Below are 19,535 nucleotides of genomic sequence, written 5' to 3' on the forward strand. Positions count from 1 at the left end.
ATTGGAAAAATTACAGTTGCAGTTTTTAGACATAATTAAATTTCATGTGAGATTTTTCATTGAAATTATTGAAAATTTTAATTCCTGTAGAAAAATAAATAATGGGTTTTCAAATTTTTATTTATGAAAAAGTATTGAAGTTTTGAATAAATTAATTCAGAAATTCCCAAATATTTTTTCTTGAAAAAATGTAATTAAAATTTTTTTAAAATAATTGTATTTCTGAAAATAATTTTTAAAAAATTCAGGTTATGGATCGACTTTAAGACACATTCGCAATGAGACATAAAAATAATTTTTAATCGTAATAATTATTTTTTAAAGCAAAAAAATACTTAACTAAATCGAATAATAGGTTTGATTATTAATTTATTTTTTGTATTATTTAAAAAAAATTTATTAAAATTGTACGCAAACATTTAATTATTTTCGTAAATAATACAAAAATTCACAGGAATTCAATTATTTACAAATTTTTTTATAAATTTCTTTGCAATAAATTCCATTATTTTCATAAATAATAAAAATTTTTTTTAAGGAATTGAATTATTTTCATAAAAAATAATTGAAAATTCTAAAAAAAAATCTTAAAAAAATCTGGAAAATGTCGATTAGTCGCATTTTTTCTCAAAAAAGTCGCACAATCCGAGCCCTGAAAATTGAAACAATTTAAAATGTTGTCAAATTTCTTTGAAATAAATTTTATATTTTGATAATTTTTATTTGTTTATATTTAAAAATTATTTTGAAATATAATCGTATTTTCGAAAAATTCTAATTGAAAATTTGAAAAATAATTGAATTATAAAAAAATTTAGAATAAACTTATTACTAGAATAGTTCAATTATTTATTAAAAAAATATTCAAGTTGCTGTTAAAAATATTTTCATTAATTAATTTTAAAGAAAAATTGTTAGAAAATTATATTTTTTTAAAAAAGTCAATTAAAAAAATAATTTAATTTTTAATTTGTTACTTGTGGTATAAAATAATAATGAAATTTAAATATAAATTGTGGAATAAAATAATAAGAATAATGAAAATAAAAGTGAAACTAATATTTTTGTTGCTTTGTGCATTTATGTACACAAGTGATTTGCACCAAATTAACGAAGAAAATGATTAATGATAAAATTTTTTTTTTTGTGTGAAAAACATTGTTCATAATGATTGACAGAAAATAAAATTTTGAAATTAAGGTCATTCTATACGTTAGTTCTCAAACGTATATTGCAACCGGTTTATCCCGATAGATATTGCGTCCACATTACGCTCACTGTCGAGGTTTCTATGCCAATGAAGTTCACGGGCCATAATGTCTGGCAACGCACTTCTTTTTCTACTTATTATACATTATTCTTTCATCTATGTACATTATTATTAATATCGCCATCATTAATAATTGTAAATATGTACTTTGATACTTAACTTTAATTAACGCGCAATAAACTTCACTCTTCTCTTTAATGTCACAATTTTCAATGAAATTGCGATATTTTTTATTATTATATGGCGAAAGATTCTTTTGACTATTTAATGATTCTATGTTTTATTTTGTATATAAAATCATTTTTTATAAAAAAAATTTTCATTCGACAAATATTTATTTTCTTGTTATAATTCACAACTGTGATCATAATTGCTTTTTTATTTATTTTTTAATTTATTTTCATTCATTTATTGATAAAAAAAAGTAAAAATAAGTTTTAGTCGTTTAAATTTTTTTCTTATTATTTTTACTCTTATAAATTTAAATTAATTTTTATTATAATATTTTTATTATAATTGATTTTTGTATTAATCTTCTTTTAATTTTTCTTTTTACAGATTCTGAGGTTAGTTCAAAGCAGTTTTGTTCAGGTAAATTATTTTTTTCACATAAATATCTTTTGGGGAATTTTTTCATATTTATATTAAAAACAAAAGGCAGATTTTTTCTTGTGTATTTAAATAATATAAATAATATTAATATTATATTATTTATATATTTTTTAAATTATATTATTTATATTTAAAATTTAAAAACAATTATACTTTATAGAAAGTAGAAACAATAATTATTATCTTGCGAGGAGAATCGAACCCCAGACCCTCAGGTTGTAAGTCCGATGCACTGACCACTAAACCATGACACTTACCTATTATTTTATTGACATACTAAGAAATTCTATAAATTAATTCATTTATATTGTTTTTCATAATATTAATTCTAATATTAATAATATTAATTTTAAAATTAATAATATTAAAATTAATTAATTAATTGAAAATTAACAATATTACTTTTAATATTAAAATTAATATTATAATTTATAACGAAAAATAATGAAATAAATATTTACTTGTTACCACTTAAGAGAAAAAAATTGCAAAATTTCTGCAATTAAAAAATAAACTAATAAATTATAACTAACTAATTTAATATTTAAACATTTTTATCAAACATAACGAGATTCATAAGAAATAAAAGTTATTATCTACAAAATGGAAAATTAATTACCCCCGGCATTAGAGATAAATAATAGAATTTAAAGTTGTTGAACTATATTTCTCTTTTCGCTTTATTTATTTTTTTGTTTTTACTATTTTATACATATTGTATAACTGTATACACAAGAAAGAAAACAAATTAAATACAGGTTTATGTAATATTGTTTTTGGAATTAAAAGTTGACATAATACTTTGACAAAAAAAAAAAAAAATGGTTCAAGTGATAAGGAAGTATAAAATTACGTGCAGAAAATCTAGTTTAACATTTAACATCTCTCGTGCGAGTGAACTTTCATTCAACTCTTCAAGTGCCGCGTGTGTGCTCTATGGCAAGTTCGATGCCTGGGAGAAAGTGATGAAGAAAGAGAAAGGCGCTCAGTTCTTCACATTCCTTTATTAATTTTCAAGTATAAAATAGTAATTATCGCTCGAAATGAGAAAAAAAAAATCTTCAAATTTTGTTTCACTCATTTAAGAGAAAATTTTCTAATCGTGTATAATTTTTGCGCAATTATATATTTATGAAGAGAGCATTTAAATTAATTATCTTTATTTCCCTTTTACTATCTTTTCTAATTATTCTAATTACTCTTTATTTTAAGGACTAACTATTATTTATAATAAAATAATAATTTATAATAATAATAGTATTTAATAATTTACATTTGTCTATTATCAATTAAATATTTAACCAGCAACAATTCACGCGCTAAAGCGCGCGGCTAACTTCTTACTAAATTTTCTAAATAAATAAATTAGTAAATAGTAATTTTAAAAATAATAGAATTTAAAAATTTTCTAATTTAAATTCATGTTGAAAACACTAAAAAAAAATTCAATTTTGAAGAAATTACAAATAATTGCAGAAATTCAATTATTTAAAAAAAAATAAAATTCTTCTTAAAAAATTCAACAATGTTCAAAATTTGAAAAAAAATTTCGTAAAAATCCCAATTTTTATAAATAAAAAAATTCTTCTCCAAAGTTCAATTATTTTCATAAATGTCAAAAAAAAATTCTTGTCCTAATTTCAATTATTTTCAAAAATAAAATGCATTTTTCTAATTTCAATGATTTTCAATATCAACTATTTTAATAAAATTTTCCAAAAAGAATTCAAATTTTAACTACTATTTTAATAAAATTTTGCAAAACAATTCTATTATTAAAAAAAAAATTTATAAATTCCTCTCAAACTTTCAATTAATATAAAAAATATTAAAAATTTTCGTAAGAATTCAATTATTTCCAAAAATAATAAATTTTTTTAGAAAATTTCAATTGTTTCAAAGATTTTAATAAAAATTCTTGTAAAGAATTAAATTTTTTTTTATAAATAATTTAATTTTTCAGGAGAATTCAATTATTTTTTTAAAATTTTAACAAAATTCTTCACAAAAATTCAATTATTTTTATAAATAATAAAATTCTTCTGACGAATTCAAGTATTTCAAAAAATAATAAAATTTTTCTGACGAATTCAAGTATTTCAAAAAATAACAAAATTCTTTGCAACATTCAAATTATTTCAAAGATTTAAATCAAAATTCTTGTAAAGAATTCAAATTGTTATTTTGAAAATTTTAACAAAATTCTTCATAAAAATTCAATTATTTTCATAAGTAAGAAAATTCTTGTGAGGAATTTAATTATTTCATTTTCTAAATAATAACATTTTTCTTAAGAATTAAATTTTTTTCAATTAAAATCGATGCAAAAATTCAATTATTTCTATAAATAATAAAAATCATTGTAGAATTTCAATTATTTTTTCATACACTTTTAAATAAATTCCGCGAAAAAATCTGTTTTAAAAAAAAAATTGATATTTTCGAAAAAAAATTTTAAATAAAATAATAAAATTTTCAAATAATTACAAAAATTCAATAATTATTTGAAGAAAAAATAAAATTCTTCATATAAAATTCAACTATGTTCAAAATTTGAAAAAAATTCTCGTAAAAATTTCAATTATCTTTATAAATAACAAAATTCATCTCCAAAGTTCAATTATTTTCATAAATGTCAAAAAAATTCTTGTCCTAATTTCAATAATTTTCAAAAAATTTTCTAATTTTAATGATTTTTAATATCTACTATTTTAATATAATTTCCCAAAAATAATTCAATTATTTAAAAAAAAGTTTAATAAAATTTTATGCAAACATTTAATTATTTTCATAAATAATGAAAATTTGACTGCAATTCAATTATTTTCATAAAAAATAATTCTAAATTCTAGAAAATTCAAATTATTATAGTTAATTAATTAATGATATTAACGAATTTATCACTCGGTTGTTAAATTAATTAATCAAATAATTTTTACATTTATTAATTTTTGCATTTTTATTTTTATGTTTATATTGTTTATATAAATTTTATGTTTATAATTTAAATCAATTAAATTTAAATTTAATTCTTTTAAAATACTGAAACTATTGTACTATTGCGGTTAATACAAATTTAAATAAAATTTATTTCAAATTCAATTTGATTCGAATGAAAATTATTCGATTCAAGTAAATATTTATTTGATAATAGACAAGTAATCGTTTATTTGAATCAAATAAATTTTTTCAGTTTAATGTTATAATTAAAATTATTTATTTTGCCAATTTATAAAAATTCTAAAAAATTTGTTTAGTATATCAACGTGCTTACAAAATATTGAAATTAGTGTTATAATATTAATTATTGTTGAAATTAATAAAATTAATTTTAATATTAAAATATTATTTATTTTAAAATTAATATTTATTAGTAATAAAATATTATTAATTTTAAAATTAATATTATTAATAATAAAATACTATTAATTTTAAAATTAATATCAATAATAATAAAATATTATTAAAAGTTCATTAGTAATAAAATTAATTTTAAAAACATTAAATGAATACTAAAAGACCAATAAAACTAATAAAATATTATTTTAGTACAAAAATTTTAAAAGTTATTATAATTCTCGAAATTATAATGATAATAGAGAGTGAAAATTATATACAATATTATATTTTACGAGCGTGAAATATATACGTTTTTGTCCTTGAAATTGTACATCATCTCCCAGACGTCCTTCAGATTTGAAATCAAAGAAAAGATGCAAAAAAACATTTTCTGGAATGCAAATCAACCATAAAAGATAAAAAAAAATCCCTATTTTTAAGCAAAGACATTATTTTTTTTATAGAAATTTTTGTAGACGTCCTTTTAATAATTTATTTTAAAGTTTTATTTAGAAATTAAATAAAATTTTTGAATAAATAATTAAAGTCATAGAATTTTTCTATCAAATTAAAAAATAGTAGCAAAATTGTTCCGAGAAGCTTTATTTGGGTCTTAATTTGAGAATATTAGAGAATATTATAAAATCTGTGATTTCTCCATTTTGTTATTATTTTGTTAATAGAATTTTAGAGCAGAATTATAAAAAAAACTTAAAAATATTTAATTTTAAAAAATAAATTTAAATTTTACGAATTTCGATTTAGAGAGTATAGATTTAGAGTATGAATAGAAGTTAGAAATAGAAAGTTATATAGTTTTGAAAACGATTACAGTAGTGTTACATAGTCTGGAGCGTTTGAATTAAAGAAATTCGCATGTGACTGTATTGAACCGTCTTTCTCTTTTTTTTCATTTATTTTTTTCTCCCTACAAATAATGACATTAGTCAGCAATTTATTTTGTGCATCAGAGATTGACAACTTTCCTTCTCATTATTGTACCAGAAATATAATTTTGCTCATTCGTCACAATTTATATTTTATTACCGGAAAAAGAAAAGTAAAAATCACTCTTTTACTTTTTACATTTCTTATATTTTATTAATATTTTTCATTTTTTTTTTACTTTTTTATATTTTAATCAATTTTCTTTTTCTGCTGTCCTATTATATGATTAACAATATTATGTTTTTATTTATATTTATTTATTATATTTTATTTATTTGTCAATTAATTTATTTATTATTTATATTTTATTTATACTAAAAAAGAGTAAAAAAAATTCCATTAAAGAAAATTACAAATAATTGTTAATATTAGAAATATTAATTCAAATTAGTAAATTAAAATTTTATTATTATAGCAAATATTAAATTTTCTATTATAGAGCAAATATTAGTCAGTAAAAATTAATTCTGTGTATTATTAGGAATTTTTTTATTTTGTAAAAGTTCACTGAAAAAAAATTCTTATGATTCAAACAACCGATTAATTGATTATTATGAATTAAATATTTACTTGATTCAAATAATTTTTATTTAAATCAATAAAATAGTATTTGCTTCAAATATTGAATTTATTTGTTCAAAAACAATTTTTTTTGATTTAAATAAAAATTATTTGATTCAAGTAAATATTTATTTGATTGCAGGAAAGTAATCGGTTCTTTGAATCAAATTCATTTTATTTTTCAGTGTAATTTCTCATTGAAATAAATAATAAATAATTAATTAATAAATAATAAATAAATAATAAATGAAAAATAATTGAAAAATATTATTATTTAAATTTATTATTATATTAAAATATTATTAATTTATAAAAAAAAAAAATATTTGTGTTACTAGGAGAATAAATAAAAAATTCCTTCCTTGAAAAATTGAATGGTAAAATAAAAATAATTATTGTTAACATTTAATTTGTTTATTACAGGGATTTATGTAAAAGTATAGAAATGATCGATTTTTTTTTTCATCGAGGAATTACACATTTCCGCGAAAGCAAGAGTGAATGACTGTGCGTAACATTTTTGAAATCCTCTTATAAACACGTAACAAGTTTTTATTTATTTTTTTCTTTATTTCTCATATAGAAAATTGTGCAATTTCAATAAATACTAGAAAAAATGTCGCGATCGTCATCGAATTATTTTGCGTACGAAATGCTAATAATAATTCACGTATGACTTTCTTATTTTTTTCACTTTCTAATATAGTTTCTTTATGTAGAGTAACTTTAATGATGATTTCCGATAATATACATTTCAACAGAATTTAATCACAATTTAATTAAATTTAATTTAAAAATTTTGTTCATATTAATCGTTCAATTATTTTTTATTTTTATTAATTAATTTAATTAATGAAACTGTAGGCAATTAAATAAATTAATTTTAATTAATTTATTAATTGCAAATAAAATTAATTTTAATTAATTTATTAATTGCAAATAAAATTAATTTTAATTAATTTATTAATTGCAAATAAAATTAATTTTAACTAATTTATTAATTGCAAATAAAATTAATTTTAACTAATTCTATTAATTATTAATTAATTAATTAATTAATTAATTAATTAAAATCAACTACTACTGAAATAAATCATCTTTAAATTGCAAATTATTAATTATGTCAAAGTATGCAATAAAATGTTTTATTTCCAATTAAATCATTAGGAAATTGTCGTTAAGAAGGGAATATTAATTAAATGATCAAGTATAATAAAACAAAAAAAAATTTTTAACACTGGAGGATTCATTCACTTTAAAGAATAATTATTTATTCCTTGAATATTTATGATAGCTTTCGTCACTTTTCTTATGAAGTAGAAAAGAGAATAAAAAATATTTATTTGTAAATATTTTACAACAAAGTAAAGTTTTATTGTCATTTTTCTCTTCTTTAAAAATAGTGGAAAAAAATATCTATGCTAATTTGTCTATATTGCAATTTTCCTTTGAAATATATTTATAAATACTTATTTTATATAGGATTCTATGGTAATTTTATTTGTTACTCAATGACATGGCACTATAAGTAATAGTTTGTGCTATATCAGATAAAATTTTTTCTAAAATCATGCCAAGGACGTTGAATCTTTGATCCTGAGATAAATATCATCTAATGGCTGTTACTTGATTTTTTTTTAGAAAAGGAAAAAAAAATTGCACTGTATTTTTTTTTTGTAATTGTTATAAACTTTTTCTGTACATTATGTAAAGATATTTATTGTATATTGGCAATTTTCGAATGAAACGATTATTTTAATACTCGGGGGAAAATTTTATTTAGAGCGAATATAATTTAGTTGAGTTCAACATATATTTGTCTTAAAAGTCTGGTAAATTCTTTGTTTGGTTTAAATAAAGAATTTATTCGACACAAATAAAATTTTTTTTTGGAACCAAATATAATTCTATTTGAACAAAAGTAAAATTTTATTCGAGTCAAGTAAAATTTTATCTCAGTCAAGTAAAATTTTACTTGAACTAAAGTAAATTTATTTAAACCAAATAAAAATGTGAACCAAATAAAGTTTATTTAAATCAAATAAAATTTAAGTTCAACAAAATAAAACTTTATTTGAATCAAGTAAATTTTTATTTCAACTAAATTAAATTTGTTTGTACCAAATAAAAATGTGAACCAAATAAAATTTATTTAAAGCAAAGAAAATTTAATTTCAACAAAATAAAATTTATTTGAACCAAGTAAAATTTATTTGAACCAAGTAAAATTTATTTGAACCAAGTAAACTTTTATTTGAACAAAGTTAAATTTATTTGAATCAAGTAAATTTTTATTTGAACTAAATTAAATTTATTTGAACCAAATCAAAATTTGAACCTAGTAAAATTCAATTTGAACCAAATAGAATTTAATTTCTACCAAATAAAGTTTATTTAAATCAAATAAAATTTAATTACAACAAAATAAAACTTTATTTTCACAAAGAAAATTTTTATTTGAACTAAATTAAATTTTTTTGAACCAAATAAAAATGTGAACCAAATAAAATTAATTTGAAGCAAATAAAAATGTGAAGCAAATAAAATTCAATTTGAACTAAATGGAATTTAATTTCAACCAAATAAAGTTTATTTGAATCAAATAAAAATTTAATTTGAACAAACTAAAACTTTATTTGAACCAAGTAAATTTTTATTTGAACTAAATTAAATTTATTTGAACCAAATAAAATTAATTTATACCAAGTAAAATTTATTTGAACCAAGTAAAATTTTATTTAAATCAAGGAAATTTTTATTTGAACTAAATTAAATTTATTTGAACCAAGTGAAATTTTATTTGAATGAAATTAAATTTATTTGAATCAAGTAAATTTTTACTTGAACTAAATTAAATTTTTTTAACCAAATAAAAATATGAACCAAATAAAATTCAATTTTAACTAAATGGAATTTAATTTGAACTAAATAAAATTTATTTGAAGCGAATAAAATTTAATTTCAACAGAAAAAAACTTTATTTGAATCGAGTAAATTTTTATTTAAACTAAATTAAATTTATTTGAACCCAATAAAAATGTGAACCAAATAAAATTAATTTGTACTAAATAAAATTTATTTGAACCAAGTCAAATTTTATTTGAACGAAATTAAATTTATTTGAACCAAATAAAAATGTGAACCAAGTAAATTTTTATTTGAACTAAATTAAATTTATTTGAACCAAATAAAAATGTGAAGCAAATAAAATTTAATTATTAACCAAATAGAATTAAATTTGAACAAAATAAAATTTATTTGAAGCAAATATAATTAATTTGAAACAAATAAAAAGTCTCTGAGTGAAATATATATATTTTTTTTTGAGTGAATTTTCAATTTCCAAATAATTTGTCTTTTGAATTAAATAAAATGAACAATTAATTTTAATTTTTAATTTCGGTTTCGAATAATTTTCATTTGTCGACGCTTGCGAGTATGTGAAAAAATGACAATGACCGAGGAAATGTTTTTATATTCATGTCAAAGATCCCTATTATAAAATCATAAACTGTCTTTATGTGATTTTTATTTTATTTTATTGATTACATTACACAAGAAATATTTTTCATTTCATTGCCATTTAGTTTTTTTTATTAGCACGCATCACATCTCTTATGGACAATAATATTGTGTCGTTGCAATGAAAGTGAAATTCTCCAGAGGATGAAAGTATATAAATATTAAGAATTACATTTTTTTCGCAATCCTTTTTTTAATTTATAGTAGGCAAACCACTTTTAATATGGAATTTTTTCTAGCAACAAAAATAATAATAATAATTTTTTATTTAATTTTAATAATTGAAAAATTTATTTTTTTTATTTTTTTATTAATACCGTTTTTTCACTGAATAATTATTACAAATTATTTTTGCAAAATAATAAAATTATAATTAATATTTAATAAAATAATGATAATAATAAATAAATAATTATAACAAATAATTAATAGGTACTAATAATAATAATTTAGCATTGTTTAAACTGCTTACTAAAATATTTTTTATTATTTATTATTATAATAATAATTATAATTTGCTTTTTGTTAATATCGATTTCTTATAAAATAATTAGTACAAAATATTTGTCAAAAAATAAGAATTATAATAATTTAGTTACTAAGGATCTTTAAACTTCTAAAATAAATTTCCTTTATAATTTGATATAATTTATGCTTATAAATTGTTATTACGATAAAATAGGAAAGAAATTTATTTCCGCATTTACATATTTTAGAATAAATCTTATTTTTATCACTTCTAAAAAAATATGTTACATGCAGTTTTTACGAATTGACAACATTATGTTCTAATTTATTTCATTTCTTAAGAGACTCATTGATTTTTCATTAATTATTCATGCAATGGCATTCAAATAATTGATACAAACAGACAAAAAAAAAATAATTGATACGAAAAAAGTTGTTTCTTAACAGTGGAGGAGAAAAAAAGTTTTTATCCTGTTGCCAAGCAACTGTTTCTTTGTTTACAATTTATTATTATTGATTATTATTAATAACTAATTAGCAAAACGATTTTTAAAAAAAGAATTCACTTTCAGTTTATTTTAATTTAATTTAATTTAATTTTGGTAGCAATTTTTTTTTTTAAGTTTGTTGTATAATAGTAAAAAGTTTTATAAAAAATTGTATGAAGCTATTAGATTGTAATTAATATGGAATCATTAAAAAACGGAAAAATTTTGTGGAATTTGGTTTTTTATAGTATAATGATATGGTTAAAGTCGGAGGTAAATATAAAGTATTCTTTTCCGCAATATTTTATTACTAAGTAATTGAACTGTCTTGTATTTTATAGGGTTTGTATAGTTTGTAAACAAAATTTACTCTCATAAAAATATAATTCGCTTGGTAATTTATATTAAAAAAAAAATAATTCTCTTTCGGCGTAAATAATTTATGAACCTTTCTAATTATTTATTGCACACTCATATTATTTTTTTTATTTATTCATTTAATTTTTTTCTTTTTTTTTGTTAACTTCTGTGTACAATTTTTTAGTTAGGGTCAAATATTTATAAAATATTATTACAAAATATTTAATTTATTTTTTTCCTCTTATCTTGTAAATAAACAAATAAAATTTTATGTTTTTGTATTATTTTGTATTTTATTTTATTAATAAATAACTAAATAAAATTTTCTTTTCTTTTAATATTTTACCTTGTAAATAAATAAAATTTTCTTTTCTTTTAATATTTTACCTTGTAAATAAATAAGTAAATAAAATTCCATTATATTTTATCTTATAAATAAAAAAAAAATTTTTTTTTGGTAAATTAAGGTCAAATATTTGAAAAATGTAAAAGTTTATCATACGAAAAAAAAGTGGTTTAAAAAACAGCAATTGTACATTGACTATATCGAGAAAATTAAAGTTCATCATTCTTCTGGTTCTTTGTTCTTATTACGATACTCGTAAAACTTTCTATTGGTATAATAATTTAACTGAGGTAGAGGAAGAGTTAAAAAAAATTTCACAACGTGGATGTCGTGAAAAGAATACTTTTCTTTTTTGACAAATATTTTTCAATATTTTACCAAAAAAAAATTTTATTTTTTATTAAAAAAAGTTTAAATACTCAAAAAAGGAAATTTTTTTTCAAAATCTAGAGAACTAATCCGTTCTAATTAGGCAGGTGATTAATTAATTTTCAAATCGCAAAAAACCTATTGAATATTGAGAAAACAAATATAGAAATTAATTTATGCTTCGAATTTATTTCTCCTCTTTTTATTGGGAAAGGCTTTTAAAATCTCTATACTTAATTATTTACTTTTCACGTTAATTAATTTTAACTGCTTTTTCAATTATAGGATAAATTATTAAAATTTAATTTTTTATAAATTCAGATTTCCTTTTCATATATTGAAATTTCACTTTTTTTTAAGGAATAAAAAATTCAATTTTATTAATTATTGCTCTTCGTAAATTACTCTCTAAATAGTAAATACTCTATATTTAAATTTTAAATTAGTAAACTTTACGAATTCAGAAGAAAAAAATTCAGTCACTTATTCAAATTAATAAACATTTTTACTAATTCAAATTTAGGGGCGAGTAAAATTTTAATTTTATTAAAAAAATTTAGTTTCTCATAAATTAAAATCTAATTTTTATTAAAGTTCAGTTTAATTCTATTTTATTATTTATTTTCATTTTTTTTACATTTTAATTCAATTGTTTAAAAATTGTAATTAAGGTCCTTGAAAAAATACCGAAATTAATTTTACTGAATTGTAATGAAAAAAAAAATTGCTTGTTTAACTAAAAGGTAAAGAAAGTGAATCTTTCAAATTATTACGAAAGTAAAAAAAAGCGGTTAGGAGAAAGTGGGAAATAACCAAATTTAAACATGAAAAAAATGGGTCACAGAATTTTTATTTCAAAATAGAGATTTAAATCGATTTTAGGAAAAATGCTTGACCGTAAAACTTTCTTTTTGAGAGTTGAGGAATTCACTTATAAATTTAGAGATGAAGGATAAATTTTTCTCTAATTCCACTCTGTTAATTAAATTGGTATTATTTTTTATTAACTTTTAATTTTGGTTAAATTATAATTTTCATTTATTTTTTATTTAGATTTAGTTTTAATTTAGCTTTAGTTTTCATTTAGCTTCAGTTTTAAATTTTTAATTTAGCTTTAGTTTTAATTTAGTTTACATTTTAATTTAGCTTTAGTTTTTATTTAGCTTTAGTTTTAATTTAACTTTAGTTTTTAATTTAGATTCAGCAATAAAAATAATTTTAAATTTAGTTTAAAATAATTGTTTTTTCAATTAAAAATTTTCCTTAATTTTTTTAATAAAGAAATAATTTAGATTCAGTAATAAAAATAATTTTAAATTCAGTTTAAAATAATTGTTTCTTGAATTAAAAATTTCCCTTAATTTTTTTTAATAAAGAAAATTGAATGTTATTTTTATAATAATTTACAAAAATAAATACAATTGTTATAATAATATTTTTTTTGTTATTTGTTGGTTAATAAAGAAAATTGATTATTATGCAATTTTATTTGTTTTTTTTGTTAATTAATTGAAAAATTTAAAATTGATTAAAATAAATTTTTTTAATAATTGATAAACAAAATTAATTATCATTTAACTTAATTTTTTTTCTTATGTCATACAATTTTAATTTTAATTAAAATTTAATTGTTAATTGTTAATTAATTGTTAATTCATTAACAATGATGATTAATTTGATTAATTATGATTAATTATGTTATTGAAAATTTTTTAAAACGAAATTTTCAGTTATTTAAATTATTTAAATTATGTAAATATATTAATTTTAAAAATAATTTTTTAAATTTTAATTTTAATTTTAATTTTAATTTTAATTTATTTTAATTTTAATTTTATTAATTAATATTTAAATTATTACTGCGCGACTATTAGTTGCATTTTATTTCAAATAATTTTATTCAAATGAAAAATTATGAACAGTTATAAAAAATTATTTAAAAGACAAAGAAATTTTTGTTTTATTTTTAATGACATAATGATAAATAGTAAAATTACATTGTTGCAAATACCCGCTCGTGTTTACTTTTACGTAACGATATACCTATGAGTAATCAACTTTCTTTATTCTTTTTGAAACAAGAAAATAGACACGGAACTATTTTTTATTTTAATTGAATAATAATTTTTAGTTCTCAAAAATTATAATTTACATTATTTTAATTTTAATATTTTAATTTGTTTTGATTTTAAATTAAATAGGTATTTTAATTTTAAATAAAAAATTATTTTAATTTAAAAAATAAATACTATTTTGAATTTAAATTAAATTTCAAATTTTATTTTTTTAATGAATTTAATTTTAAAAAAATTTTTTAATTATAAATAAAATATTTTTATTTTTTGAAATAAAATATTATTTTGATTTTAAACAAAAATAAATTAACGCTTATAGAACTATTTTTTTGGCGTGGGGGTGGGGGGAGGGGAAGAAACCTTGGTGAAAAATAATTTTTTTTTCTGTAAAAATTACAGTGTTTTGAGTATTTTTTTTTCTTGCAATCGTTATAAATTGTTTCAGGTTGAAATTTTTTTTTTTTTTTTTTTGCTAAACTCACCTTTTATCGCCCAGAATTCCTGCTTCTTTAGACCTTGAATATATCTTGTAATGTCCTTGCCGCATTGTGCATCAACTGAATGTTGTCCCTCGATCCATTTTCTCGCAAGATGCTTCACATTAAATATATCCAATATTTCCGAAACTGTCGTCCAATTTGTTATCGATGATTCCTCCATTTCCGGTAAACTTCTTATTCGATGATATGAGATTTCATCTAATTTTACATCATCACTTTCACTAATTATTGTTTTCACCATCGATTCAGTGTGATTTAATTCGTGACCCATTATCGTTTCAACGATAATTAGGACCGAAATTATTGTTTTAATATTAAAAGCCATTTTTGATTAAAAATTTTTTCTCCTTTTTTTGCGACAAAAAAAAACAAAATTAAGAACACGTAGAAATGGGAAATTTCATAGATTGTTAATCATTTTTTTTTTGGTAATTAATTTTTGAAAAGTAATTTGTACACTTTTAGTATTAATTTAATTGTTGAAAAAAGAAATATTTCAATTTTTTTTCACACGAAAAATAAACACCGCTTTTTGTGAATTATTTTTTCCTGCTTTCAATTTCTAACTTTCACTTTCTTTTTCAACCAGTTCTCATCACTTTTGCGCCTTCAAATTACGCCAAAACTTTTTCAGAACAATTTTTTTCTTAATTTCACTAAGAGACGATGAATTTTAAAAATATGTGATAATTCCTTTATCGATGTCATAACTTTTCATTCACTTTTCTCATTTTTCTTCAATTGGGAAGAAAAACAGAATTTTTTTTTAATTTTTCACTAGGTATTCAATTTTTTAAATTTTGGTAAAATTTCAAAAGTGAGAATAACATTTTTTCAAAATGTTTTTTGAAAATTATTTGTTTGAAAATTATTACATGGGGTAAATTTTTTTTTGGTTTGGGGGGGAGGGGGGAATTTTTTTGTGGATCCTTTTTCTTGTATGGTTACGAACAAACTGTTTCTTCGAAGTTGATGGCAGGTAGAGAAATGATTTTAACTCTACGAAGCGAATGAGCGTTGAATGGCGAAGAAGGAAAGGGGTTTTGGGTGAGGTAGGAGGAGGGGGAGGGGGGACGGTTAGTGAAAACTTCAAAAAAAAAATTTTAAGATCATTAATTCCACTTGTTCTTCTTGACGCATACGATAACAGTAAAATAGTTGTTTGTCTACGTATCAGTATTATAGATTTTTTTTTTAATAAGTTCATCAATAATCCTACACATACTAATCATTTTTTATGACCTGTACCGTTATTTATGATAATTGAATTTGAAAAATAGATATGACAAAAAAAAATTGTTTTCCACCTGGAATGTAGCTTTTAGTTTTAATTTTATTTTTACGAATTTGGTACATTTTTTTTTTTATTTTTACTTTTCGAAAGTAAAAGGAATTTATAAAATAACTATTTTTTATTTTTTTTTTAAATTTTTGTTGTATAACATATTTTAATATGCGACTGTAGTAAATTTTACTATATTTTTCTATTGGGATTTATACCGGAAATAGTAGATTTTACTCAAAATGTAGTAAAACATTGAAATTTTCAAAAATTTTTGGTTTTACTTTATAAATAGTAAAAAATAAATAAATAAATAGTAAAACTTACATTTTATTTCCTCTCTCAATTTTTACCACCTCTGGTTAAAATTTTATAACGAATTTTTACTATCTCAGAAATTTACTTTATAAATAGTAAAAAATAAATAAATAAACAGTAAAACTTACTTTTTATTTTCTCTGTCAACTTTTATCACCTCTGGTGTAAATTTTATAACGAAGTTTTACTATCTCAGAAGTAAATTTTCACAAAATTTACACCAGAGGTGGTAAAAATTGACATAAATTCAAAATAGTTCAGATTTTAGTTAGTAAATTATAAAAATTACTTTCTACTCTTTTAAGAATTTTTACAATTTCTGGTGTAAATTTTATTTGAAATAAGAAGTAAACTTCAATAAAATTTAGTCCGGAAATAGTAAAATTTACTCATAAAATATGAGTGACATGAAATTAAATTTTACTTTTTACATTTGTAAATAGTAAAAGTTACTTTCTTTTTTTACATTTACTTTGTAAATAGTAAGAGAACTTTTTATGTTTTTTGTCAATTTTAACCTCTTCTGCTGTAAAACTTTACTGCGAAATAGAAGTAAATTTTACCAAAATTTACTCTGAAATAGTAAACTTTACTCTGATAATAGTAAAAAATTGAAATTTAATTTTACTTTTATTTTGTAAACAGTAAAAGTTACTTTCTGTATTTTTTGTTAATTTTAACCACTTCCGATGTAAAGTTTACTGCGAAATAGAAGTAAATTTTACCAAAATTTACTCTGAAATAGTAAACTTTATTCTGATAATAGTAAAAAATTGAAATTTAATTTTACTTTTCCTTTGTAAACAGTAAAAGTTACTTTCTGTATTATTTGTTAATTTTTACCCCTTTCTGTAAACTGTAAACTTTTCCACTATTCAAGAGTAAACTGCATTGAAATTTACTCCGGAAATAGTAAACTTTACTCATAAAATATTAATTAATACAAATTAAATTTTACTTTTATTTTGTAAATAGTAAAAGTCACTTTCTTTCTTTTTACTTTTAGTTTGTTGATAGTTAAAATACTTTTTATATTTTTTGTCAATTTTTACCACTTCCGGTGTAAACTTTATCGCGAATCAGAATTAATTTTACCAAAATCCACTCTGAAATAGTAAACTTTACTCTAAAAATTGTAAAAAATTAAAATTCAATTTTAGTTTTATTTCGTAAAATAGTAAAAGTTACTTTCTGTATTTTTTTTTATTTTTCATCAATGACGGTGTAAATTTTACAGCGATTTAGAAGTAAACTTTACAAAAATTTACTCCGAACATAGTAAACTTTACTCTAAAAATTAAAATAAATTAAAAAATTTTTGGTTTTACTTTGTAAATAGTAAAAGTATTTTCTATATTTTTGTTAATTTTTACTACTTCCGGTGTAAACTTTACCGCGAATTTGAAGTAAATTTAATTAAAATTTATTTTTTGTAAATATTAAAATTTACTTCGAAAATAGAAAAAATTAAAATAAATTTAAAACAGTTTAGGTTTTACTTTGTAAATAGTAAAAATTACCATTTCTGGTGTAAATTTTATTTCAAATAAGAAGTTTACTTCAGTGAAATTTATTTCGGAAATAGTAAACTTTACTTATAAAATAGTAAACAATTGAATTCAAAATTTACAAAAATTTACTCCGAACATAGTAAACTTTACTCTAAAAAAAGTAAAAAATTAAAATAAAATTTTACTTTTTATTTTGTAAATATTAAAAGTACTTTTTATAGTTTTGTTAATTTTTACCACTTCCGGTGTAAACTTTACCAAAAATCAAAATTTACTATGAAGTAATAAACCTGAAAATAGTAAAAAATTATAAATCAATTGTAGTTTTCTTTCGTAAAATAGTAAAAGTTTCTTTCTATATATTTCTTTGTTATATTTCACTACTTCCAGTGTAAAATTTACCGCGATTCAGGAGTAAACTTTAAAAAAATTTACTCCGAATATAGTAAACTTTACTCTAAAAAAAGTAAAAAATTAAAATTCAATTTTACTTTTTTACTTTGTAAATAGTAAAAGTACTTTCTATATTTTTGTTAATTTTTACCACTTCCGGTGTAAACTTTACCGCGAATCTGAAGTAAATTTAATTAAAATTTATTTTTTGGAAATAGTAAACTTTACTTCGAAAATAGTAAAAAATTAAAATTAATTAAAATAATTTTTGGTTCTATTTTTGTAAATAGTAAAAATTACTTTCTATTTTTTCTGATAGTTTTTAACACTTCCGGATGTAAAGTTTACAGCGAATATCGAGTAAATTTCTCTAAAAGTTTCTTCAGAAATAGTAAATAATTTTCAAAAAATTTCAAACAATTTTTGTTTTATTTACAGTAAGTAGTAGAGATCACTTTCTATTTTTTACTTTTGACAATTTTTACTATTTCCTGATGTAAATTTGACTGCGAATACGTAGTAAATTTCACTAAATTTGACTCCGGAAGTAGTAAAAATTGAAAGAAATGACAAAAAGTTTCGATTTTATCAAGTAAATAATTGATTATTAATTAATTTATCAATTATTAATTTTGATTAATTTATTTATTATTATTATTTATTAATGATTATTTATTAATTATTAATTATTATTTATTTCTTTCAACAATGTACGAGCTTACAAAAATTAAATTATTATTTATTAATTATTTATTTAATTTATTACTATTATTTTATTACTAATTATTGATTTTTAAAAGTAAAAGCCACTTTCTACTTTTTATTTTCGAAACTTGTTGATCCATATTAAAAAAAAATTTAATTCTTAATACAAGAAATAAAATTAATCTATACTCTTTCTGGAAATCATTCGCACTGTTTAATTTAATAACATAATTAATTTTTGCACTTCTTGTCATTGCGTTTTTCCCGCAAGTAATTTTTCTGTTAATTTACGTTTGCACTACTTTTACGCCCAAAGTAGACCAAAACTATTTTACCGTGTGATTAAATATTATAAAATAAAAAAAAAAGAAATAAGTGAACATTATGACTCATTTTTTTTTCTTTGAACTCCAAACTACTTCAGGTAAATAAATGAATAAGACACTTGCGGAGATTTATAGGAATTTT

At 19.1% G+C, this 19,535-nt stretch overlaps 1 protein-coding gene across 3 annotated transcripts in view; it reads right to left on the minus strand.

The window, feature by feature from the left end:
- LOC122507889 (nose resistant to fluoxetine protein 6) overlaps nucleotides 1-15,869 on the minus strand; it is a 40,728-nt gene extending 24,859 nt beyond the window's left edge. For 2 of the 3 annotated variants that reach the window (XM_043620867.1, XM_043620865.1), the window contains exon 1: nucleotides 14,841-15,869. In XM_043620867.1, coding sequence (XP_043476802.1) covers nucleotides 14,841-15,183 — 343 coding nt within the window. In that variant the 5' untranslated portion in view covers nucleotides 15,184-15,869. The remainder of the gene's footprint in view (nucleotides 1-14,840) is intronic. The other variant, XM_043620866.1, reaches the window with a different exon arrangement.
- Between the last annotated feature and the right edge of the window lie 3,666 nt (nucleotides 15,870-19,535).

Source organism: Leptopilina heterotoma, unplaced genomic scaffold (genome assembly GCF_015476425.1).
Source record: "Leptopilina heterotoma isolate Lh14 unplaced genomic scaffold, ASM1547642v1 Lhet_52, whole genome shotgun sequence".
NCBI lineage: Eukaryota > Metazoa > Arthropoda > Insecta > Hymenoptera > Figitidae > Leptopilina > Leptopilina heterotoma.